The sequence below is a fragment of the Gossypium hirsutum genome, chromosome D12 (genome assembly GCF_007990345.1).
Source record: "Gossypium hirsutum isolate 1008001.06 chromosome D12, Gossypium_hirsutum_v2.1, whole genome shotgun sequence".
NCBI classification, from domain to species: domain Eukaryota; kingdom Viridiplantae; phylum Streptophyta; class Magnoliopsida; order Malvales; family Malvaceae; genus Gossypium; species Gossypium hirsutum.
The window spans coordinates 56,955,666-56,981,804 of NC_053448.1; the positions used below are offsets into that span (position 1 = coordinate 56,955,666).

At 34.1% G+C, this 26,139-nt stretch overlaps 1 protein-coding gene across 6 annotated transcripts; it reads left to right on the forward strand.

Annotated features, from left to right (window-relative positions):
* Positions 1-9,133: 9,133 nt before the first annotated feature.
* LOC107946712 (uncharacterized) lies at positions 9,134-22,511 on the forward strand. 6 transcript variants are annotated; one of them, XR_005921921.1, is made up of 24 exons: positions 9,136-9,442; positions 10,335-11,375; positions 12,319-12,434; positions 12,540-12,748; positions 12,956-13,075; positions 13,686-13,814; positions 13,930-14,055; positions 14,750-14,805; positions 14,911-15,010; positions 15,623-15,740; positions 15,914-16,123; positions 16,327-16,651; positions 17,135-17,228; positions 17,959-18,067; positions 18,166-18,425; positions 18,577-18,701; positions 19,286-19,520; positions 19,917-20,105; positions 20,192-20,478; positions 20,789-20,996; positions 21,086-21,121; positions 21,234-21,325; positions 21,766-21,851; positions 22,088-22,106. XR_005921921.1 is itself a non-coding variant. In XM_041107345.1 (23 exons), the coding sequence occupies exons 2-23, from the start codon at positions 10,501-10,503 to the stop codon at positions 22,245-22,247; spliced, it is 4,263 nt and encodes a 1,420-aa protein (XP_040963279.1). In that variant the 5' UTR covers positions 9,155-9,442; positions 10,335-10,500; the 3' UTR covers positions 22,248-22,511. The 6 variants fall into 6 exon arrangements, 4 of the variants coding, with proteins under 4 accessions (XP_040963279.1, XP_040963277.1, XP_040963276.1 ...); XR_005921920.1 differs by lacking the exon at positions 22,088-22,106 and having other exon boundaries at positions 9,134-9,442; positions 21,086-21,133; positions 21,766-21,807; XM_041107345.1 differs by having other exon boundaries at positions 9,155-9,442; positions 19,917-19,991; positions 21,086-21,325; positions 22,088-22,511.
* Positions 22,512-26,139: the final 3,628 nt, after the last annotated feature.

Genomic DNA, 26,139 nt, shown 5'->3' on the forward strand with positions numbered 1-26,139 from the left:
TATTTCTTAAGGATCAATAACTTATAAGCAAGTGTTTAATAAAATATTTATGATATATAAACTAGTGCCAATCATTTTCAAAATCAACATTCATATGTACGCTAATAATTTTTTTTCCATGAATAATAGGAATGAAAATACATTACAAGCAAGATACAAGATAAGAGTCTCCTATTAAAAAAAACAGTCACCACATTTTCATCTTTCGGATAGGTCAAGATAACGAATAAATGACAACATTTAAAATTTTATTAGCTTTATATTCACTTAATGATGTTAGGAAAAAAAATGCATTATAATTTTTTTTGTACTTTCGGTGTCAAGAAGTTATAAGGATGAAATTAAATTTGACGTTAAATCAGGTCAAACTTTATTTTTGAAAATAATATTTTAGTGTTTTTTATTCTATTTACAATATTTGAACTCAAACTCTACCTAAAAACAACTATTTATCACTCAATTTAAAATGAACTTAATATAATATTAGTTAACAAGTCGGGTAAACCCAAAGATTTTAAATATTCTTATCTAAATTTAGTCTAAATTACCTAATATTATTTTTAAAAACAATAAAATGTCAAATTTTTTTATCTATATTATTCTAGCTAACTATGATGTGATTTTGGATGTTTGATAGATCAAAATATTAAGCATTAAAAAATAAGTGAATGTATCTTAAAAACCCCTCTGTTATAGGAATTTGATCATATTAGTTCTTCTACTATTAAATGGATCAATTTAATATCTATATTATTAAAAAGAATCAAATAATGCTAAATTGGAATAGTGTTTACATTTGTTATTTAAAAAAATTATTTACTATTTAATAAAGTTAATATTTTTTGTGGTCATGTAAATGGAATATTTTGTTTGGAATTGTACTTGTAACTGCCCGATTTTCAGTAGTGTCGGAAACAGTAGTTCGAGGCCACCAAATCTGACGAGTAAGCTCGTAAATTTTATTATTTAGTATTTATGAGTCAAATGTGGTTTTAGAAAGATTTTTGAATAGGAAATTTAAGTTTTATAATCATTTGTTAGGTCAAGTGGTTTTAGAAAATAAGGTATCGAGACCTCGTTTCTAAAAACCGAGCCCTAAATATTTTTATAAATATTTACGGAATGTCATTAAGGTAGTATTAAAGTTTCGTTAAAAAATTTATTAAGGTAGTATTAAAGTTTCGTGTAAGTAAATTTATTAAGGTGCAAAACGTGTTAATTATAATAAATAGTGATTAAATGGCTTAATTGATAAATAAGGGAGGACTTAAGGAGCAATTAAGCCTAAAGTAAATAAATGAGGCGGCATAAGTAAGAAAAAAATAATAAAATAAGCCAATTTAATGGCAAACTTGTAAATTTGGTGAAATTAGAAATTTACAAATTGAATTCTAAAAGTTTCTACGCTATTCATCTTCTAAATTTCGGCCAAACAGCCATGGGAGAGAGAGTTTAAGCTGATTTTTCATATTTTTGCTTCAACTAAGTTTAATTCTTGCGTTTTTCTTAAAATATTTATATTTTTGAGATTATTACAATTAGGTACAATTAAATTTTACCTTATTTTTTGATTTTATTGAAAATTTTAGAAGTTTTCATTGATGAATATTAGATGTTTTTTATGAATAACATGGATTTAGAGCTTTAATTTTGTTGTATGATGATTTTATAAAGTGATTTTGTTAAATATTGATTTTGAGGATCAAATTGTGAAAAGGTTAAAGTATTAGAGTTTGGTAGTAAATTTTTATTTTATTTAGGGCTGTATGATGGTCTAGCATATTTAGATAAATGATTAATTGATAAAAAATTAGTTAATTTGATAGATTAACTAGTTAAGGGACTAAATTGAAAAAGTTGTAAAAGTTTGGGGTAATTGTGTAAATTTAAAATTTTGAAGGTATTAATTGTGAAATTTAATGCTAATGAATGAGTAATTTTATATTTCAGATCAAGATCCCGTAGATACTCGTGAAAAAGGAGAAATAGTGAAATAGTCCTTGAACTTCTGCAAACATTACAATTCAATCCAGGTAAGTTCGTACAGTTAAACTTTAATATTTATATGGAATTGATGAATGTTATTTTTATTTATTCTATTGTTGAAAATGAATTATTGTTGAGGTTATAATTTTGAATTGAATATTTGGATTAAATGGAATGCAAGATTTGAGTACATTTGTTATGTGGCACATGACGACATTGGAGGAAATTGACGGCAAATTACCCAATTAAACCAAGTTTCAGCATTTGTTGCGAACTCTCGTGATTTACTTTTTGTTCAGCTCTTTCGAGCTTCTGTTCAGCTCTTTCGAGCTTCTGTTCAACTCTTAAAAGTTTCTGTTCAGCTTTTACGAGCTTCTATTCAACCCTTAAGAGTTTCTGTTTAGCTCTCATGAGCTTCTACAAAACGATGTACTCTTATCCGTAAGTCGTTCTCCGATTTGGGAAGGATTTGGTAAGGTGATTTATATATTGAAATTGAAAGACTTATTATTATTTTTTGTATTGACTTGAAACAAGTGTATTCATTGATTGAAGTTGTGATTGACTGTAATGGCCCAAATTTAAGGTTATCGGAACAGTGGTTTCGGGACCACAAATCCGATGAGGAAAAATTTAGTTTTATTATATTTCTATGGCCTACAATTTCATGGAAAGATTTCATGAAAATTTCGTTAAAAAATTTTGACGTTTGGGCACTCAATTTAGTCAAAAGAACTAAATTGTAAAAAGTGCAAAAGTTGAGTTCTATATGTTAGAGGTGTCCAATTGTTATGAAAATTTAAATTGGAGGTTTTTATATGGTAATTAGACCATTGGTTAAGTTTGTGGAGAAAAATGGACATGGTTAGGCATGTTCCCAAAGTTTTTCATTCAGGGCATTTTAGTCATTTAGTTATTAAAATGAATTAAAAACAAAATTAAAAGCCAATTTTTTATCATCTTCTTCATTTTTATCATCTTCTTCATTAGGCCGAATTTAGCAAGGGGAGAAGCCATAGTTAGGGTTTTCAAGCTTTTAAGCTCCGTAGTAAGTGATCACAATTCCCGTTTTTAATGCTCTTTATGTTTTTAAGATCCCAGTAGCTTAATTTAGCTTATTCTAGCAATAATTTAACCTAGGGTTTATATTTGGAAAATAACCATAGGTGAAAAGTGTTTATTTTGATGTTTTATGATGGAATATGAAGCTAGAAATTATGTTAAACAACTTTTGCTAGCCGATTTTAAGCGAAAACGAGTAAGTTGACATAATCGGTAAAATCCCTAATGTACATAAGTAAGTGTTAGAGTGAGAATTTGATGTTGTCATAGAAGAGAAAATGTTCAGCATGTTATATAACGTAAGAATATGAGATGAAGTTTAATTTCCGAACTTTGGGGCAAAAGCGTAATTATGTAAAAGTTTAGGGGCAAAATCGTAATTTTTCCAAAGTTAGAGTCGAGGGTGTTTTGATAAATGTGAGTATTAAATGAGTTAAATTTTTTATTTTAGATCAAGAAGAACGAAACTCGAGGTTAGACAAAGGAAAGAATAAAGTTAAAGGCTAAGTTGGTGAATTTGGCTACATTTTGTACCGAGGTAAGTTTACAGTAAATAAATACAATATTTCAATAATTATTATTAATATTGTTATTTTCCAACAATTATGCATTTATTTTATGAATTTATTTAATGTTGACTCAAGTATGAGATGACAGTGAATCGGTGTTAAAAAGCCCCGTTGAAACATGAAAAATGTATCGGATACAAATGTCATGACATTTGGGTAAAGAGGTCCCATGTAAGACCATGTCTGGGACATGGCATTGGCACCAAGTTGAGAGGCCTCATATAAGACCATGTTTGAGACATGGCGTTGACACCGAGATGAGAGGTCCCATGTAAGACATGTAAGACCATGTCTGGGACATGGCGTTGGCACCGAGATGAGAGGTCCCATGTAAGACCATGTCTGGGACATGGCATTGGCACCGAGATGAGAATGCCATCGAGATGAGAGGTCCCCCGTAAGACCATGTCTGGGACATGGCGTTGGCACTGAGATGAGAGGTCCCCCGTAAGACCATGTCTAGGACATGGCATGGGCACCGATATGAGAACATCCCATGTAAGACCATGTCTGAGACATGGCTTTGGCATGTTATTATCAGAAAAGACCCAAGTATCCTTATTATTCCAACGTGGCTCAATGGGCTAGTAAACGAATCATGTTAATGAAAGTTCATTTAAAAGCATAAATGACAAGCTCAGATGAGTTATAAGAGTTAAGAACTTACTATATTATCAATTGATACTCAATGTTTCAGCAAGAGAAGAATAAGTTACGATCATGAGTTAACTAAGTAAACCAGCAAGAGAACGAGAATGAGATTAAATAAAGAGTAAACTAGAGATCTTGACATTTGAGTTTAATTATTTGTATTAAATGTTGTTATTTATTTGCTAATAAACTTACTAAGCTTATGCTTACTTCTTTTATTTTTCTTTCTCTTATAGTATTGTAAAGCTACCTTTGGGAACTTAAAGACGTCGGAGATCGTCCACACTATCAACGACAACAACTCGGTATTTTATGATGAATCATGTTTGGGTTATGGCATGTATAAGGACTTAGTTATTTTGGATGTTTGTATTTATGATTTTGCTAAAGAATGATATGTAAGTATTTGGTGATGAATGGTTGTTAAAATGACTAAGTATGAAGGTGTTTGTTGTTACAAATGTTTAGGTGATAAATCATGCATAGAAATCATGAAAGAGTAAAATTTGCAAAGAAACAGATTTCAAGCAGCAACAGTGACGTGACTTTGAAAAATCACCTAGGATATTAAAAAATGAATTAGAAGGTGAATGATATATAGAATTAAAGCTTATTGAGTCTAATTTCATGGAAAAATAATAGTGTAGCAAAATGAATTTTATATTTTAAGATATGTGAATTTTAGTGAGACAGGGTCAGAACTATTTTTGGAGTCCTCTATTATGAGTTTAGAAAATCATTAAAAATTGTACAAAAATGTTTATTAGTTTTAGTTTATATGTCTAGATTCCTTATTGAGTCTATTTTTTTAGAAACAAGTGAGAACACCATATGAAAATCCTACAATGAGAAAGATTATTTTTAGTGACAAGAGGTCAGGATAGTCGAGTGGTGAAACAGGGGAGAGTTTAACTAATAAACTGTACTAATTGGCTGAACCAAAAATTCTGAAAAATTTATGGTAAGAAGACATATGAGCCTAGTTTCAGGGAAAACTTACAGATTTAAATTTCAAATTTCGTAGCTCGAGTTATAACTAAATTAGTAACTGCTGCGCAGGTGGACAACTTTGTTGTAAATAGTGAAATTAATTTCAAAAGTAAAATTTTATGCCCCGAATTTTTAAGTTAAGTAAAGTAATGCCTCGAGTTCGACTCTGAAAACGGTCTCGGGTAAGGGGTGTTACATTGACAGGGAAATTGCATGAATAATTTTGTTTATTTGAATTGTTATAATAGGTTCGGTGAGATTTATGTTTAACTCGTCGAACTTACTAAATTTCATTAAGCTTACTGGTGTTGTTTAATGTTTTTTAGATTTTCGAGTGGTTGAAAGATCGGATCAACACTCAAGTCACACTATCTAGCCTATTTCGGTAGTTTTTGAAATGTTTTACATGGTTTATATGACATGTATAGGGTTTGTGTGGATTTAATCAAAGTTCGTTTTGTGTAAATGTTAATAATTATAGTATTGCTTATATATATGTTGGGTTGGAAATGAGACATATTGATGATGTTGGTGTGAATAATATATGTATTTGTGTATATTTCAATTATGGTGAACTTAGGTAGAATTGTTAGATGGATTAAATAGGTAAGTTTGAGTATTTGGGTATATATGATGATACACTATGCTTAAAACATGATTTTGGCTTGCTATGATTGCTTTGTTGTGGTTCATTGATGTGTTAAAATGTTGTGTTTAGGTTGATATCAAAATGAGTGAGAAATGTGGCCTTGAAATGGCTTATTTTCATCCACACGGGCAGATACACGGGCGTGTGTCTCACACACGGCTAAGTGACATAGCTGTGTGTCCCCTGTAACTTAGAAATTGTACAAGTCAGTATACTCAAAATTGTTCACACAGCCTTTCACACGGGCGTATGGTCTAGCAGTGTGACCCCTGCATCTCATGAATTGCAAAACAAAATGCTCGAAATTATTCACATGGCCTAACACACGGACGTGTGGCTTGGCCGTGTGGCCCCTGTACTTTAATAATATGAGTCAGTATGCTCACACGGCCTAGCACACGGGCGTGTGGCTTGACCGTGTGACCTAAGTCAGAAAGCACTCAAGTTTGAACACAAGCCGGGACACAGTCGTGTGCCCTATTTCAAATGTCCACACGACCTGAGACATAGGCGTGTCTCTTGACCGTGTGAGCCACATGGCTTGGTCACACGGGCGTGTGTCCCCTGCACATTGAAAAAATTTTGATGATTTTTGAAAAATTTTCTGAGTACCCAGTTTAGTCCTTACTTATTTCTAATGTATATTTTGGGCCTTGAGGGCTCGTATAAGAGACTTTATGATGATTTCTAATATAAATGCTATATGATGTGAAATATTTTTTTATTTGATTCGTAAATTTTGGTAATAATCCGTTACCCTGTTCCAGTGACGGATACGGGTTAAGGGTGTTACAGTACTACAATTGAAAAAAAGTCAAGACGTTTTCTGTAGAGTAAATTTTAGCTTTCTTACAAACTGAACTTATTTGATTCTTTTAATAGTATAAGGACTAATTTGGTCCATGTAATAATAAAGAGATTAAATTGATCCAGTCCCTATAATATAAAGACTTCCCAAATATTTTTTTTTTGAGTAAAAATGTCGACACTTCCCAAGTACATTAACCTAAAAAATAAGTGTTGAATATAAATATATTATTTAATAAATATAATGTTATATTTTAAAATTTTATTTTATATTTTTACCATTAATTTTGATTGAATATAAAGAAAATATATGTGGTAAAACTTAAAAGGGATAAATATAACAGTATCATAAAACTAAAAAAATGATCTTTAACGATATCAAAACTTCTAATAAAAACAATTAATTTAAATTATTGTGGATTGATGCAATTTAAAGGATAATACATAATATAAAAAAAATAATAATAAAGTATAAAAAAAATTATCAAATGGTTGTTGGGATTATCAAAACATGTTCAAAAAAAAAGTAAACGATTGAAAATATTTTGGTTAAATTCTGCTATTTGTCCTTGTATTTGTGAAAGTTGTTGATTTAGTTCCTTTATTTTAATTTGGTCATTTTTAATCTTTATACTTTTTAAAATTTTAAATTTCAGTCCTACCAAATGATAATTATTAAATTCGTTAAGCTTTGTTGTTTCCAAAACCTGATGCAACAAATATATTATCATATGTGTAATGTTATGTCAGGTTGTTATTTTTACATATTACTCAATAAAAATTCAATTAATTGATTATTAATTGTCATTTACGTTAAAATTGAAATTTTAAAATTCAAAAAATATAGTGACTTAAAATTTTTAAATTGGAAAATGTAAACTAAATTTACAACTGTACACATAGTGTAAGACTGGTAATTGAATTTAAACAAACAGATTTAACTGTTACTGTTTGGGTCATGACTAAAATTTTAAATTTTGAAAAGTATAGAGACTAAAATTGATCAAATAAAAGTATAAGTACTAAAATTATAATTTTCACAAAATACAGGGACTACTTACAAAATATAACCAAATAATTCAACGGAATGACATTTTTCAATTTGTTATCAAACACGACCTAAGTTAGAAATTGATAAAAATTTCGAAAGAAAACTTAAAATTAATGATATTAAATCTATTTATTTAAAAACCAATATAAGTTGTTTGTGGGTATGGCTATCCACAATATAGTTAACATTTATGGATTTTTTTATAATTAAATTTTGTTATACTATATCACTCCTCAATCCTCATCAATTTGCTCAATGCGCACATTTAAGTGAAATTGAACTAAATTTGATTTTGTGGAGCGTCATATAAAATGGACTTGTGCAATCCTCGTAAGATATGTAAAAGAAAAAATTTTTTGCCAACACCTATGAATCATTTTCTCTTCAAGCTTAACGTCACTCCATTTAATCACTTGACATTGACTCCAACAATGCTTTTGGCTAACAGTTTACCACTCTACCCTTGACGTTTTGTGGAGTAGAGTACTTGGTGACTGGGAGTCAAGGTCAATGAGCCTCCCTAAGTACTCCCTCTTCCTAAGATCAAGGGAGAACAGTAAGAGAATGATGGAATCCATTGTATATCTTTCACCATGTTGAAATACTATCTTTAAGCCTCCACTCTTGGTGACTATTTTTACTATTTACGGTGTAAATTATTACTATCGAAAAGAATATTCATATTTAAAAAAATAACGACTTCATGTTTGATGTTTGATTTTCTAGATAATCCGATTTTATAATTTAATTTATATACTGCTAATCAAAATCAAAATTAAAATGTATAAAACATAAATAACAATTAATATGAAATTATGATATTTTTCTAATGCTGCCTTTGAAGTTCCTTTCTTGACATAAAATTTATTTTATACGTTACAATAATAATAGAACACATTATCAAGAATTTATTTGAATAATTTTTGGAAAAAGAAACATTCAAATAATTAGAAAATATTTTTTCCTACTAATTTTATTAAAATTACATTTTATTGAAAAATATATAATATTTATAAATATAAATATAAAATTTTAGAAGCCTGACCCCACATCACGAGTTGTAATCCTTAAATTAAAAAATTTCAACTCCCCAAATAATTTAAAAAACTCATATTTTAATTGATTTTCATATTTAAATAAATAAAAAAAACACAGCGTCCTTTAAAAAATCCAAAAAGAAAAAGAGAGAAATGCTACTCCATAATATTTTACATCAGTTGGATTCAAATTCACAAAATCAGGCTTTCAGTTACGATTTTCTTTTAAAAATAATAGAATTTTTCGTTATAAAACTGGTAATACCGAATTAAAAGAGAAAAAGTGAGGGCAAAATGGGAAGAAAGTCTGATACAGTCATAATACGAAAGGCACACGCGTACATTTCCATCGGTATGGAGGAGTCCAGCTAAGCTTGAAACGTAGCTTGAAATCATATCAGAGTTTCGTCTTCCTTTTTCCATCTACTTCACTCTTTTCTTCATTTCCAAATTTATTTACGTAATTTAATTTTGAACCTTTGAAACAAAACAAAAAAGGAAACAGAGATCATTTCTGACCTAAAAAAAAGTTTCGTTAGAGAAGGAGAGAGAAATTGCGACTAACATCGAAGCTTTCTCTCAGGTTTTGACTGAGAAATCTCTCCACTGTATTTCTTCTCACTTTCTCCATTGCCAAACAGTACTCTTTCTGCTCCACTCTCTGTTCCTCTTCTTGTTTTAAGAGAATTCGGAATTCGGAATTCAAGTCTGTAGTGTGTATGTGTGACCTGTTTTTATATAGTTTTAGTTCGATTGTTTGAGTTGTAGATGCCTGAAATGTGAAACTAGTGACTGAAACGACAGATCGCGCGAGGTTGACTTTGATAAGTAAAAGAAAAATGGATTGATAAATGTTTATTAGAAATGTTTTTATTTTATGATATTAAAAAAATGAGCTTGTGAACTGCATTGCATGATATTGTTGCATTGTTATTTTATTTTATTTTTGAATTTGTGGATAACTTAGTGGTTGATTTTATGGAATGGCATTGATCGTGAAAGTGAAAATTTGTTTGAACTATTCTGTCGTGAATTTGACATAATTAATAAGTAAATTTAACTGGGAAAAAGTAGTGATGCTGATCAGATTTATTGCTTATTTCTTGGAACCCGTTCAAAGAGATGCATTTCTCTACTTTTGCCCAGTTCAAAGTAGTGATGTTGAATTAGGAAAGAGTTCGGCATTATATTTTACCTAGAACGGACAAAGGGAAGGGCAGTAGACAAGTACTTATATAACTATATTACTTATAAAATACAATTAAATTTTTTTCTTATGAATAAGGTTCGCTGGTCTGTAAATCCTTGTATGCCAGGAAGGAAGATAGCAAGTTAAAAATTATGTGTCAGTACAGGAAACATCTGCTTAACAGGATTTTGCTCTCTTTGTTTTCTAAGCTATCAAAGATCTTTTTAAGTTAATCTTATATATTCTGGTCTAGATATGTATCTTATTCTTCGTGTTGTCTATGTAATCTTTCATTATTACGTCTTTTGTGAAATCATGTCTAAATGTGTGGTCTTTCTGGCAGGATACGTTGAGGCATTGTTGGCAATGCAAATTTGGTGCTAAGAAAAGGGGATATTCTATAAAGTTGGATGAGAAAATGCTTTCAAGTACATAATTTTCTACTGATAAGCATCAGATGATAAACATGTCTGGTAGAGTGAGAAGCTAAGACTTGCTTGCAGTATTACATGCATGCAACTTTATCTAATGGTCAGCTGCAGTGGATGGCAAAACTTACATTGCTAATGCGGCAGTACCTCTGCTGGAGCATTCTGTTTGGGCATCTTTACACATCTGTCCTTTGTCTTGGTTTGAAACAGTCAGAGAATCTTTTCCAGAAACCTAGATTGGTTTTGAGTGATGAATCTGTTAGCGACACCTCTATCCACTTTGAAAATTCAGCTTCGCTACCACTAAATGATTCTCTATCTTGTGAGGACCTGGGAGGAGTTGGATCATTCAGCTCTACTTGCTTGTTAAACTCAAACTTGTATTTGAGTTCCAATCTTTACATACATGGTTCGGGAAACTTGGAGATACTTCCCCATGTTTCAATCGAATGCCCTAAAGAAGGGTGTATGATTACCTTTAACATGTCTGGCAATGTAAATCTGGGTCAATATGTTGCTGTTGTTGCTGGTTCAGTAGTAATTTATGCTGCCAATTTGACTGTTGGTCAGAATTCTGCTATCAACACAACATCTTTGGCGGGTTCACCACCTCCACAAACTAGTGGTACGCCTGTTGGCTTTGATGGAGCTGGTGGAGGACATGGGGGTCGGGGAGCGTCATGTTTGAAAAATAATAAGACAAACTTTTGGGGAGGTGATGTTTATGCTTGGTCAACTTTGTCTGAACCATGGAGTTATGGGAGCAAAGGTGGTAGTAAGGTTGATAGTGCTTCTGGTGGACATAGGCTTGGAGGGGAAGGTGGAGGACGAGTTAAGCTTATTGCAGAGGACATGCTGTATTTGAATGGATCTATAACTGCTGAAGGTGGAGATGGAGGTCTAAAGGGGGGAGGAGGTTCTGGTGGAAGTATCTATATAAGAGCTGTGAAGCTGTAAGTAAGGCTCCTGAACAAACCAATTTCCATATTTCAAGTTTTCTGCATTATAGGGTGTTTGTTAGCATTTGATGCTAATTCCTATTGCTTGAGCACTTGTACAAAAGTATGTTAACTGTACCTTCATTTCTGACATTCAATGCAAACTCAAATATGCTTTGCCCTTCCTGCTCATGTACAAACATCATATAAAAGGGTTGTACTATAAGAGCTTTTATGTTACTTCTAGCAAATGCTTGTAATAATGATTCGCTAGTGAATTACTGCATTCTAGCCATTCCACATTGTCAGTGATTTAATGTTTCTGTTGCTGCATTTTATTGAATATAATAAATATATTGGAAAGGGCAGTTGCGTCAGCGATAGTGACAATTTATACTGGAGTTATCTTTACAATGATAGAGTTGGTACATCAGTTGACTAAATCCTGAGTTAATTTTGTAACATTTTTCATCGATAATATTTAGGATTTTATCCAAAAAATTTTGTTCCTCTTTGTCGATTTCCATTTTGGCCAGTTTCTCACTGTGTACTATGGTTAGCATCTACAGTAGGCTTTTCTGTTTTAAATTCAAGAAGATGGGAGTCTATTATTTGTTAGAATGACATTCTATTTGCTTGATTAGTTTACAGAGAATACGGAAATATCTTATACTAAAAGCTCTAAAACCAATCACATGTAGTTTACTTCTGTTTTGACTTTTTTTTTCTTGGTTTGAAGAGACAGATGCTTTCTGATAGGTGCTTTTTATTTTACAATGACTCTTCAAGATGCTACAATTTTTTAGTACTGAAGAAGATGCTTATGAATGACCAAACAATGGTGTCTTAGTCTGTTGGCCACTTGGAGGCATTAATGTTGAACATCCTACAAATTTAAAAACAATGAATTAGATTTTAAATCTTGACTAAATGTTTGCATCCCGTTTTCTTTACATAGGAAGGGATATGGTATTATAAGTGCAGCTGGTGGGATGGGATGGGGTGGTGGTGGTGGTGGAAGAATATCTCTGCATTGTTACAGCATACAAGAAGATGTTAAGGTTTCTGTACATGGTTTGTACTTACCACACCCATAAAGGATAAGAATTTAGTACGTAATTGTAAATGAAAATTTTCTGTGGTAAGATGGGCTGATTTATATGTTTCAATTTTTGTCATGTGGTTTTAGTTTTGGCTGTCCTGGAAATTCTGGAGCAGCTGGGACATATTTCAATGCTGATTTACTCAGTCTAAGAGTTGGCAATGATAATGTTACCACTGAAACCGAAACTCCTTTGCTTGATTTTCCTACTAGACCAATTTGGTCAAATGTTTTTGTGGAGAATAATGCGAAAGTTTTGGTTCCTCTTCTTTGGTCCAGAGTTCAGGTTTAACCTCTATCTTCTTCCATGCTATACTCCTTTTTCATAGACTTATCATATTTTTTAATGTTTTCTTATATTTCATAGCTTACCGGTTCAATTTCTTTTGTCGATATACATTGCCTTTAGGAGCATCTGTTCTTCTAGAATAGTGGTCGTATTCCAAATTTCCAAAGTCATGCTGTTTTCTTAGTATTCTTTTTCATTGTGAAGGTGAGAGGTCAAATCAGTCTATATCATGGAGGAACAATTGTCTTTGGGTTGTCTGCATACCCAATACCAGAATTTGAGCTTGTTGCAGAAGAACTTTTAATGAGTGATTCCACAATAAAGGTATTTTACATTGGTTTTTATTATGTTTATCTGAGGGAAACTTCAAAATGTTCTATGTTAGATATTATTTTCATTTAGATAGAGGTGAACTATATAATGTAGTGGCCGTATCAGGTGGTAGGTAGTTGGGTGCGAGTGTTTTTTTTTAACAAGTTTGAGTACATCCGGAAGATGATCATTTATCGTTTGACTTAGTATGAATTCATGACCAAGATTTTTGTCCCGACCTTTCCAGCAGGTTAAAGAACTGTTTGTGCATGGTGAGTGGAGTAATAATAGATTTTGCCTTTTTAACTTTTCTTTGTGCCATTCCCTTCCAAAGCATGTATCGGGACAATAACTAGTTTCAAGTTTTCAGATCAGAATTTCTTTCTTAACTATTTCTCCTTGTAATGCAATTGTTGTTTATGCACTTTGTTAAGGTAGTGTGATGATATTCTGATGAACTAATTTATTACTTACCTGCAATTTTCATTTCATTATGTTATGAGAGGTGACCACAGTTGTGTAGCCCTCTTAGTGAAGCTTGAAAGATTTATGTTTTTCATTTTATTTTTTATTCTTTATTCATTTCATCATTACTCTAAATAAGTCCTTTTCAAAAATGAAGGTATTTGGTGCATTTAGGGTTTCTGTCAAAATGTTGCTTATGTGGAACTCCAAAATTCAAATAGATGGTGGTGGAAATACAGTTGTCACTGCATCTATCCTTGAAGTAAGGAATCTGGTTGTTCTAAGGGTATGATGCTTGAACTTCTCATAAATTTCATTGTTATTTCTTATTCTTATTTCTCAATCTTCACCCTGGTTGATTAAAAGCGTTAGATATTTATGTGGATCCATTGTCTTTGCAGGAGAACTCTGTCATTAATTCAAATGCAAACTTGGGTGTATATGGTCAAGGACTGCTGATGTTAACTGGTCAGGGTGATGCAATTCAAGGCCAGCGGCTTTCCTTGTCTCTGTTTTATAACATAACAGTAAGCCATTACTACATGAATTACTGCTTTTCTGCTGTCTATACTTATTAGAGGCATGTAATAGCTTAACTGTGCTGCAATTTGTGTGTAAAAGTATCCTCAAGTATGCTTAGCTGTGTGTCTATATATATACCTGTATGAATTCTGCAAGGATGGCTCTAGAAATACTATGATATTGTGGTATTTGTGAATGCATGGATGATTCAACAACTTATGTCTAATATTCTGTGTAATAATCGAGATTCTTTAAGAGAAGCCTTTCTTCATACATGTGAGAACCTTATGCAACATCCCTAATATTCTGCTTGTATACCTTAAGAAAGCATATGACATGATTACATTCTATAAAGAATCTTGATATCCACATGTATAGTAGAATTGAGGTAATAGTTTGTGAGAATCTGTCTGGGTCAAGGTTTCTGCAAAAATATATTGACCAATACTACTGCAGACAATAAAGTTTTCGCCAGGTTACACCTTTAGTCCTTTAGAATCTGATTAAGAAACTTTCTAGTATTTTACTTAGTTTTTTGAAACTATTTCCTTCTTTTTCCCCTTTCTTTTTATTTGTCTCCTCCTCCCCAACTTTTCTAATATTTTCTAATATGTCCGACATCCTTTTATTTTTGTTGAGCTAAATTTATCTTATTTTATCCATTTGTTATCCTCTGTTTTAAGTCCTTGCATGTTATAGGTTGGGCCAGGTTCTTTACTTCAAGCTCCAATGGGTGATGAAGCTAGTAGAAGCGTGTGAGTGTGAATTTCAATTCTTTTTGATGGTTTTTTCAGAACATTTGGTGGCAGAATTAAATATCTGAGGTTTCTTTCAACTATCATCCTTATGTGTTTTTGTAGGGTTACAAATTCCCTTTGTGAGAGCCAAACATGCCCAATTGATTTGATAACTCCTCCAGATGATTGCCATGTTAATTATACACTGTCCTTTTCTCTTCAGGTAGAAATATATTTAAATTCAAATTATTTGCTGATGCCAAATTAATTTGTGTTCACTTCTTTTTCCTTGTGAGAATTGTGCTAATCTATCCCATGGATGTTGTTTTAATGAATTAATTGATATAATTCTAAAAGAGTATTAAGAAGTCTTGCTTAACAAAATAATGTACTTGAAATGCTAACTTCCATCATGTCAAGCACATGTAAGTTGAAAAAAAATGTGTTGAATTATTTTGGGAAAGTGACAATCTTCAGTGTTCAAGAAGAGAATGACATCAATATACGGGTAACCATGCTGTCCATAAAGGGAAAGCATATAGGTTCAGAATAATCCATCTGTTTTTCTTGTTGCAAGGTTTGAATTGATTTTGCAACAATGAGAATATATAGTAAATGAGAAGTAGCATCTTGTCATCTCACTCCAGTTTATCACCAAAAGAGAAAGACATGCTTTCTTAAATGGATTGTTTTCATACCTTGGAAAAGGGGTTAGGAAGAACATGCACCATATTGTTTTATGTGGTCTTCTTCCTGGTTCACTTGGTAGCATTAGGGTGCTATTATGATGTGGCATAGTTAAATTTCTAAATTCTTATATTTGATCAATTTGCAGATTTGTCGAGTTGAGGACCTACTTGTTAATGGGATCATTAAGGGAAGTATAATTCACATTCACAGGGCAAGAACAGTTACTGTTGATGCTGATGGTTTGATTACCGCATCTGAATTAGGTAACAGAGAGTATAATCCGCAGTGTTGATATTTATCCATTTTTGTCTATTATATTTCTCCAATTTCCACGTTTATACTCTACAAGGCAGTCATGCTAAATAATCTATTGATTTCTATGAATTATGAATCATGCTTTTCTTAACATTTCTAATTTTATAGACCCTAATTTTAGGTTGCAGCAAAGGTATAGGAAAAGGAAACTATCTAGATGGAGCTGGTAGTGGTGCTGGGCATGGGGGACGTGGGGGTGCTGGATATTTCAATGGAAGAGTTAGCAATGGTGGTCATGAATATGGTGATGCTGATCTTCCTTGTGAATTGGGAAGTGGAGCAGAGGGTCCAACTCATTCATTTGGACATGTATTTGGAGGAGGAATGATTGGTGAGTTTTCTGTTGAAGAATTGCCAAAATATTCTGTCTGAATAGGTTGTTCATTTAGGAATTTAACATGTAATGCGAGCTACTAATCTTTCAAGAATTAATGTGGTAGCAAATTTTATACATAATATTCTGCTCATCATTTTTAATATTCTCTGGCATTGTGCATTGATTATGTGACTGACTTATTGTTGTGTCTTTGCTAGTAATGGGATCAGCGCAATGGCCTCTGCTAAGACTTAGCATTTATGGCTCTTTGACGGCCGATGGCCAGAGTTTTGGTGAAGCAACAATAAATGATAATGGCTCATTAATCGGTGGGCTTGGTGGAGGTTCTGGTGGAACGGTTCTTCTATTCCTTCAAGAGCTTATACTTGCAGTAAATTCATCTTTATCAACTGTTGGGGGAAATGGTGGTCCTCTTGGTGGTGGTGGTGGTGGTGGTGGGAGAGTGCATTTTGACTGGTCTATGATAGGCATTGGGGATGAGTATGTTCCAGTTGCTACTACCAGTGGTTTCATTAATAGTAGGTATGACTCTTTAGTGCAAAAAAAGCCATTATTTCTTATAATGCTCAAGTAAATTGACCAGTCGCTAACGAATTTGTTGATTATTTAACTCTTATATGGATCAATAATACCACAAACATTTTAGGATACTCCTGATTTTCGCTATTTGCACTAGCTGCTTGATATTTAGTATCAGATAAAGGAGTTAACCAACCGCTAATACCGCAGAAATTAGGTGGAGTTCTTTTCCACTATGACCATCCGACTTGCTATTTGTTTTGTATCATCAGATTATTAGGAAAACACTATCATATGACAGGAGTTCTTTTCAAGTAAAGCTTTGAAAGGTTTAATACTTAATGTCTTCTCTGCTGCATGGACCAATAATGGGTAGTGTCATATTTTCTGTTGTCTTAAGAAATTATTACAATTCCTACATAGAAGCCTTTCCAAAAGAAAATGTGTTGAATACTAGCTGACTACTTCAATCATGATGGTTGACAGTGGAGGTGCGGGAGATAATGGTGGACTCTTTGGGGACAAGGGCACAGTAACAGGGAAAAAGTGTCCAAAAGGCCTCTATGGTACATTCTGCAGGGTAAGGTTTCACTTAATTTTAAAGCTGTTACACATTTTTTAAAATTTGTGTTTCAAGATGTTATGTGTTGTAGCAAAAGCCTTATGCTGTTATGCATCACACTGATGGGGTCATGTTACGGGAATACTTACAGATAATTGTTTCAGTTTGCACTATATGCTGATTCCCTCTAAAAGTTCTTTAAATCCTTGTGCTACTTTGGTCTAGCAACCTCCATCCTAATTCAAAATTTCTTTTGAAAATATTTTATGATAGTATTTCTTTGTAGGTTGCAACTAAAGGATATTAGACTTCTACATGTTTTTTTTTTTCATTCCTAATGTCATCAATTTTCTTTCTTCTATGATGATGGACACCAAATTTGAGTTACTAGTGTTTGCTCCAAGAGAAATATTACTTCCCATACTATAATCTGATTTGTCTAATGCTACTCAGTGTACTACTAGATTATAACGAGAAATTGGTCACCATTAATCAATTAGGGGCTTGGCTTGCTGCTAATTGACTATGTTTATTCATGTAAAAATAACTTAATTTGTGCATTCACATATTGGTATGAACCGTTCAACTCTTCCAACTTATTCACCTGACATCAATATAGATGCAATGCCATTGTCTTTTTCTTCTAGGGTTAGAATTTTGGTATCAGTTCTGTATGTCATCTAGCTATTAACTAAGAAACTTTTGATGTTTTAACTAATCTGTTTTTCCTTAAAACTATTATTCACAGGAATGCCCCATTGGCACTTATAAAGATATTGATGGCTCTGATGAAGATCTTTGCACTCCTTGCTCTCTGGAGCTTCTTCCAGATCGTGCTAATTTCATATATGTTCGAGGTACATGTTTACAGCACGATTTACATTTTATACTTCATCTCTATTTACACAGTCTTCCATATGATATGTTCTCACTTTAGGGTGTCTATTTTGTGCAGGAGGAGTCCGTGAGCCGTTTTGCCCCTATAAATGCATATCTGAAAAGTATAGAATGCCAAATTGCTATACCCCTTTTGAGGAGTTGATATATATATTTGGAGGTCCTTGGCCTTTTGCACTTCTTCTGTCTGGAGTTTTGTTGCTTCTTGCTGTATTGTTAAGCACTTTAAGGATAAAATTGCTTGAATCAAGCTCATATTGTGCTAATATTGAACATCCGAGCAGCCATCATTTCCCATACCTTCTTTCCCTATCAGAGGTATATTGTTGAAAGCCATATGTCATCTTCCTGGCTTAGCTTTTTTGAGTGTGGCGAGGTCTTGAGAGGTAGAATATGCACATCTATAATGGATTCAGTTTCATCACTGTATGACATTGCTTTGTGGACTGTATATACTTTCTCATTCTAGGTACGGGGAACCAGAGCTGAAGAGACTCAGTGTCATGCTTACAGAATGTACTTCATGGGTCCCAATACTTTTAGAGAACCATGGCATCTTCCTTACTCTCCTCCTGATACCATCATTGAGATAGTGTAAGAAAATATTTTAGTACCATAGAGATCAAATGATGGCACTTTCTTTATGCTGATGTAGTAGTATGATTCTCTATGTAAATTACATGCAAGTAGTAATGCTTTTTGGTTGCATTGATCATTACTGAACTCAAATTTTATAACCCCTTAACCCCCCACCCCCCAAAAAAAAACTCCAAAAAAGTATTATGCTATTTCCAAAACTTTCGTTCTTTGCACGGTAAACCAACAGTTTAACACCCTACTGGTCACATTAGAATAGTAGCCTTTTTATTTTTGTAGGGTTGGGTTGTGACGGTGGTAGGAGAGTTAATGTGCAGTGAAGTAGAGTGCTAAAGGACCCTTAACAAACAATCCATGAGAGAATAGCAATCATCTAGCTAGTGCCACCCTGTTTTGCTCGGTGTTGATGCAAGATACACTTCATCTTGAAGCTTTCTAGTTATAGGGGTGCAATGGATATTGTCTATTGTACTAGAATTCATTTATTGAACCCCATCTTTTTTGTATGTTAGAATCCAGCTTTTTTTTCTGGTTTGGGCCTAAAATAGTATCCATAATAAACAAACCTCACTGAGCTGTAGGTATGAAGATGCTTTTAATAGATTCATTGGTGAGATCAACTCAGTTGCCACATATGATTGGTGGGAAGGTTCAGTGCACAGTATACTGTCATTGCTTGCATATCCTTGTGCCTGGTCATGGAAACAGTGGCGGCGCAGGAAAAAAGTACATCGAATTCAAGAATATGTCAGATCGGAATATGACCATTCATGTCTTCGCTCTTGCAGATCACGTGCTCTCTACAAGGGGATGAAGGTTATGCTTCTCATTTTTTATTATTTTGTAGCCATCTTAAGGATCCCAGAGTGCTAAGCTTTATCTACTCAATCATTTCCTTATTGTTAGTTTGAGATATAGTTCTGAAATTATTCTGATGCCATGTTTTATTACTGCCTTGATGTTGTTTATGATTTTGAAGAAGATACTTGGTTCTATATCATCGGGATTTAACTACCATAAGATGTTTACCGAGTAAAACATTTCCTTTATGCAAATTGCGTGGATAGACATCAACCCCATGCATGCCTTCCTTGGCTTATATTTATATTTATATTTATATTTATATTTATATTTATATTTATATTTATATTTGAAGGACTCTACATTTTATCTTCTTTATCATGTCTTTATATTGGTGCCTAATTTGTGCAGGTTGGATCAACGCCTGATTTGATGGTTGCATACATAGACTTTTCCCTTGGTGGCGATGAGAAGCAAGTGGACATGGTATCAATCATAGAAAAGAGATTCCCCATGTGTATAATATTTGGTGGGGATGGAAGCTATATGTCACCCTACAATCTTCATAGTGATACATTGTTGACTAATCTTGTTGGCCAGGTGTCCTGGATGTTTTATAAATTTTCACTAGCTTTGTCATAACTTGATTTAATATCATCTGACTGAAAGAACTGTGCTCTTCCCAGTATGTGCCATCAACTGTTTGGAATCGCTTGGTGGATGGTTTGAATGCCCAGTTGAGGACTGTGAGACATGGATCCATCCGTTCTGCATTAGTTCCTGTTATGAATTGGATAGCTAGTCATGGAAATCCTCAGCTTAGATTCCATGGGGTTAAAATTGAGCTAGGCTGGTTTCAAGCAACAGCTTCTGGGTACTTTCAACTCGGTATCTTGGTAGTGCGTCATGACTATATCTTTCAGAATTTGCACCAACCTGATTTGTCTGACAGAAGCAATGATGAATACCCAAGGTAGCCTCAAGTAACAGTGCCTCTTAGATTTTCTATCAGTCCAAATAAAACACAAGAATCTGATCATATATGAGTTGGATCTACTTTTGGCCAGGCAATTTGCAGAGTGGTTCTAATTTATATACCCTGCCCTTCATTACCAATATTATTTTGTTGTCAGGAACTTATGTTACTGACTGAATGTATGAAGAAAATTTCCTTTTAGCACTTCAGTTAATGCCCATGATAAGGTTCCAATATTTGAATGGTTGTTTTTTTATCTCTGTAAATTATTATTTGCTTATTGGCTGTTTGTGTGTCAATGGTTCAGGAAAGATGCTGCATCTGCGGGCAAAAGCCTCGAACATCTTCAGCAGAGTTGGCCATATCCGACTCATGCATTATCTCGTAGAAAGATCATAGGGGGAATTAATGGAGGTCTTATAAATGATGCTACCGTGAAATCTTTAGAATTTAAAAGAGACATTTTCTTCCCATTTTCTCTCTTAGTGCACAATACCACGCCTATTGGTCATCAGGTTATGTAGAGATTTTTCTTGTATAACCTCACTCATATGGCTGGTTTTATGAATTGTTCATCACCTTATGCTTGAATTTTGTGTTTCAGGACTCCCTTCAGTTCCTATTTACTACCATGCTTTTGGTAGATCTTGCCGTAACCCTTCTTACTTTGATTCAGTTCTATTGGATATCTCTTGGGGCATTCCTTGCTGTCTTACTTATTCTTCCTTTATCACTACTTTCTCCATCCCCAGCTGGTTTGAATGCCTTGTTCAGTAAAGAGCCTCGGAGAGCTTCGCATACCCGTATATATTCCTTGTGGAATGCTACATCTCTGACAAACATCGTAAGCAGCTCTAAATTCTGGGTTTCTGTTACTTTCATGTTGTGTGAAATATACTGATGCAAAGAACTAATGTGTAATCACCCAAAATTGTATAAAGATGATATTTTTGTCTACAAAGCACTAAACAGTTTAAAGAAAAGGTAGATTCTTTTCCATGGTTTTTTAAATTGATATGTATTTCCAATATGGAAAAAGGAGGAATTTTGCAATATACCATAAAGCACTGAATCTGATATTACTTACTAGTCAAGGAGAAAACCTCTACACCCTCAAGATAGATTTTTCTCCGCATTTTCTTAAAATGATATGCAGTAGCAATATAACAAAGGGGAGGAATGTGCATTTTATGTAATTCATAAAGCACTGAGTCTTGCATTACGTTACCATGTGAATAGGACATCAATAGTTTATTTAACATATGCCTATTTTATTTTGTGCAGGCTGTGGCTTTCATCTGTGGCATGATACATTATGGAATCTCTGCTTTCCAGCCACCTGACCAGGAAAATTCTTGGAACACGAGAAGGTGAAGATTTTTTCATTGTAACTCTTATTGATCTAATAGAATTCTTGGAACCTTAACTAAATATTAGGTGACACTGAAACTTTTTTAGAGTCCACGTTTCTTCCTAAGGAAATAGATATAGAAGATTATTTACAAGCTTAGTTTATGTAGATGTTAGTGGTATACCTTGTGAAGTGATAGGATGGATAGGTTGATGAAGTCTTTTTAAGATATTTATATATGGAATTTGGCAACAGGGAAGATGACAAATGGTGGCTTTTTCCTACCATACTTGTACTGTTGAAGTCAACACAAGCTCGTTTTGTTGATTGGCACATAGCTAATCTAGAAATCCAAGATTTCTCCCTCTTCTGTCCGGATCCAGATGGTTTTTGGGCCTATGAACCTATGTCTTGACTTCAAAGGAGATCACTACGCTCTCACTTGCATTAATCAGCCTGAGGCCTTTCTAACTTCAGCTGCTACGGCTCCAACAACTGCTTTCCAGTTTCCACTGTAAATTTTGTTCAAAGTTGTACAGAGCATCAAGTGCAGTAGGCTTTTTTTTTTCAACCTTTTTGAGTATTGTTTCAGAAACACATTTGAGATTTTTGTGAATTAGAAGTCACAGGAAATTTCATTTTTTTCCCTAATATAATAAGATGCAGAAAGTTTTGTGTCCCTCTGTCTCTACTTACAAGAATTGAGTTCCGAGTTCATGTGAAACCCAACTTTAGTTGGATTACTGATTCACCAGAAAAAAAAAGCAATTGTTAAAGCAAACATATAATTTGGGATCAAATTTATTCTTCCTTCTTCGAAGACGATTAAATTTGCAGCACTCTAGCATGGCATTCATTATCGTATGTTACATAAAAATAGTACTATAAAATATTTTTCAAAAAATAAGTAAAAAATTAGAGTGGTGCAGCAGAAGCGTGGTGGATCCATGACCCACCGGTCCTAGGATCTAAACTTGGCTATGACACTCATTAGGCGTTTTTCTATATATTTTTTAAATTTATTTTTCATTCCATTTTCACGATGTGGGCTGATCTAAGAGCTCAAGTTATACGGGCTTATCCATATAAACATTTTGGGCCGACTTTGTTATCGATTTACTCGGGCAATTTATTATTAAAAGTCTAATTTTTTTAAATTTATCGAAATGGGCCTGGTATTTTATTATTTACCGGAATGGACCCTTTTCCCCCAAATCGTGTCCACGTCAGCGCGAAGTCAGGGGTCGTGTCAGCAAATCGCGTCCACGCCAGAGCGCTTTGCTGACTTGGACACAAATCGCGTCCACGTAAGCACGATTTGTTGCCACGTCAGCAAAACGCGCTGACGTGGACGCGATTTGTTGCCACGTAGCACCCCCTGGGGACGCGATTTCCCAGTGCGTGAACAGTGCAACAGTCATTTTTTTGACCGTTGCCCCCCCAACGGTAAAAAAAAATCTATAAATACCCCCCACCCTTTATTTTTTTTCACAAACTAATCCTCTCTCAAATTTGCTCTCAATTTGCTCTCAAATTCCTTCCAAATTTCTCTGAAATCCATATTAAATCTCAATTGGCTCCCAATTTCCTCTCAATTTCTCTTAAATCCCTATTTTTAAATAATTTAAAAAAAATTTAAAATTTTTTTAAATCGTCAAAACTTGTCTTTATTATTAAATCAATGGCTGGAGAATTGACTCGTCTTGATAATTAGCACATATTTGTCGAACAAATGAAAATGGTAAGTGTTAAATTTAATTTTTAAATGTTATTTAATATTTTTTTATTTATACATTTTTAGATAATTATTTTATTATTTGTTATAAAAGTCTGTAGATCGGATATTGGAATGTTATATCTGGAATATGCATGCTCCTCCATCACCGTTGGTAGAGATCTACTTGCGGGAAACGGGTTTTTGGCACGTGGCGACGGTAGGCAGGGGATGCAAGTTGGACCTGAAACTTATCAGTGCATTGATCGAGAGGTGGAGACCCGAGACGCACACATTCTATCTTTCATGTGGAGAGTGCACTATCACTTTGGAAGATGTCAGTCTGCAATTGGGATTACCGGTGGACGGGTACCCAATCACCGGGTCTGTTCAATCTGGCGATTGGGGAGCAGTGTGTTACGAGCTTTTAGGCGCTATTCCAGAGAAAATTAACGGAGGTCGGATCGAGATGGGCTGGTTACGAGACACATTCCTGGATCCGAATGATGATTCAACCGAAGTAGAAAGAATCTGATATTCTCGGGCATACATTCTTCAGATAATTGAAGGTTATCTGATGCCGGACTTGTCACAGAGCCACGTACATCTAAGATGGCTGCTGAAACTGATTGATTTTAGAGCAGCTAGTGAATTTAGTTGGGGGTCTGCCGTCTTGGCAACATTATATCGGGAGATGTGCGGGGCGACACAATCGAGTAAAGCAAAAATCGAAGGTTGTCTGTCACTACTGTAGTCATTAGCACGATTTCGTTTTCCATTTCTACGTCCTCAGTGGACCACCCATATACATTCCTACTCATAACGAGATAAATTTTATATTAGATTTTACAATTATTATGTAGATATTTAAAAATAATAGTATGCTAAAAATTTATTTAATTAGGTGGAACCATCCGGCAAGTCATGCTCGATTACCTACGATAATTTGGATGTAGACAACCGATTCCCGTAGCACGTGAGGTGTTTGATGATCAGCACAAAATTAACCTACGACAATTGCATACGGATTAACCGAGATTCTGGTCTAACTATATCGAAATGTGGGAAGATCGGTATGAGTATATACCTACTATGGAACCGATCATCGTTCCGGAGTTAGCGTGCGTGCTGGAATACATGCCATGGTTTAGGATCCATGGCAAGCCGTATTTACTGTCGGCAGATGAGAGGAAATGGTAATTACGTGTCCAAAGGGAAAGACGCGGGCCTTTAAATCCAAGACGAAAGGACGATGACGCTGGCCCATCAACGAGGCCCAAACATTCACCCGGCATATCATCAGCGGCCATTCAATCACCAGGCCCAACGAGAGCACCGACACAGTCACCCGACCCAGTAGTTCAACCGACGATACCCACGACATAGTCCTATGGCAGGTTGGAGCCAATGGCCTGGTTCAGCTCCATTTCCTGTTACGCCGAGTGAACCGCCGATGTATAGGCCAACGGGGTACGAGGGATCGCAAGAGGGGCCGTCGGGGAGCTCTTTTTTTACCAATCCCCACCACCGTATGGGTTTCAAACACCGTCGCCGTTGATGATGCAAACACCTCTACATTCACTATTCTATCAAGGTGGCTCATCGTCCCAACTCCGATAATCAGATGCCCTATCGGAGGAACCAGAATCCCCGCCGGAGGAACCACAATCGCCGCCAGAAGCTGGACAAAGGAGGAATCCAGCACGTAACCGTCGACGGCCGCCATGTGGCACTAAATCCGACAGGCACGGAGATTGATTTGTATTTTAATATATCTGTACAAATATTTTGAATATTTTGATATTATTTGATGTAATAAAATAGAAATTTTTTTGAGTTATTACTTAAAACCCTAAACTAATTTATTAAAAATTTATAAATTATAATTAAATGTATAATTTAATTGACAAACCCTAAACCTTAAACCCTAATTCTTAACTTAAAAATCCTAAACTCTTAACTTAAAACCCATAAACCCTAAACCATAACCATTAACTTAAAAACACTAAACCCTTAACTTAAAAACCCTAAACCCTAACCCTTAACTTAAAAACCCTAAACCCTTAACTTAACTTAAAAACCACCTAACCTTAAACTTTTAACCCTAAACATATAACCCTTAACTTAAAAACCCTAAACAATTAACTTAAAAAATCCTAAACCGTTAACTTAAAAACCCTAATCCTTGACTAGTACTAACAATTAATAATTTGAACTAATTTGATAATTTTACTAACAATTAATACAATTATCAATTAATAATTGAAAAAAATATAATTTTTTTATAATTACAATCAACTATTGCGATTAGGGCATGATCGACTTGTATGGCCTGGATTCCTACACCATTCGTACAACTTCTGTTGACTGGCTGTTTCTCGGATATCCATATTGTTACGTATTCTAGTCGAGCAAGGTCGACCCTTTGGTTTGCTATGCAATTCTCTATCCGGTAACAGTTTAAAAGGAGCAAGAGATACGGGCGGCCACTTACGTTCATCTGGAACCGGTGGGAAAATGTATCTCCAGACGTTGTACATGTTTTCTAATTTATACACTTCATCCACATAGCTCATCGGATCCAGACGGAGAT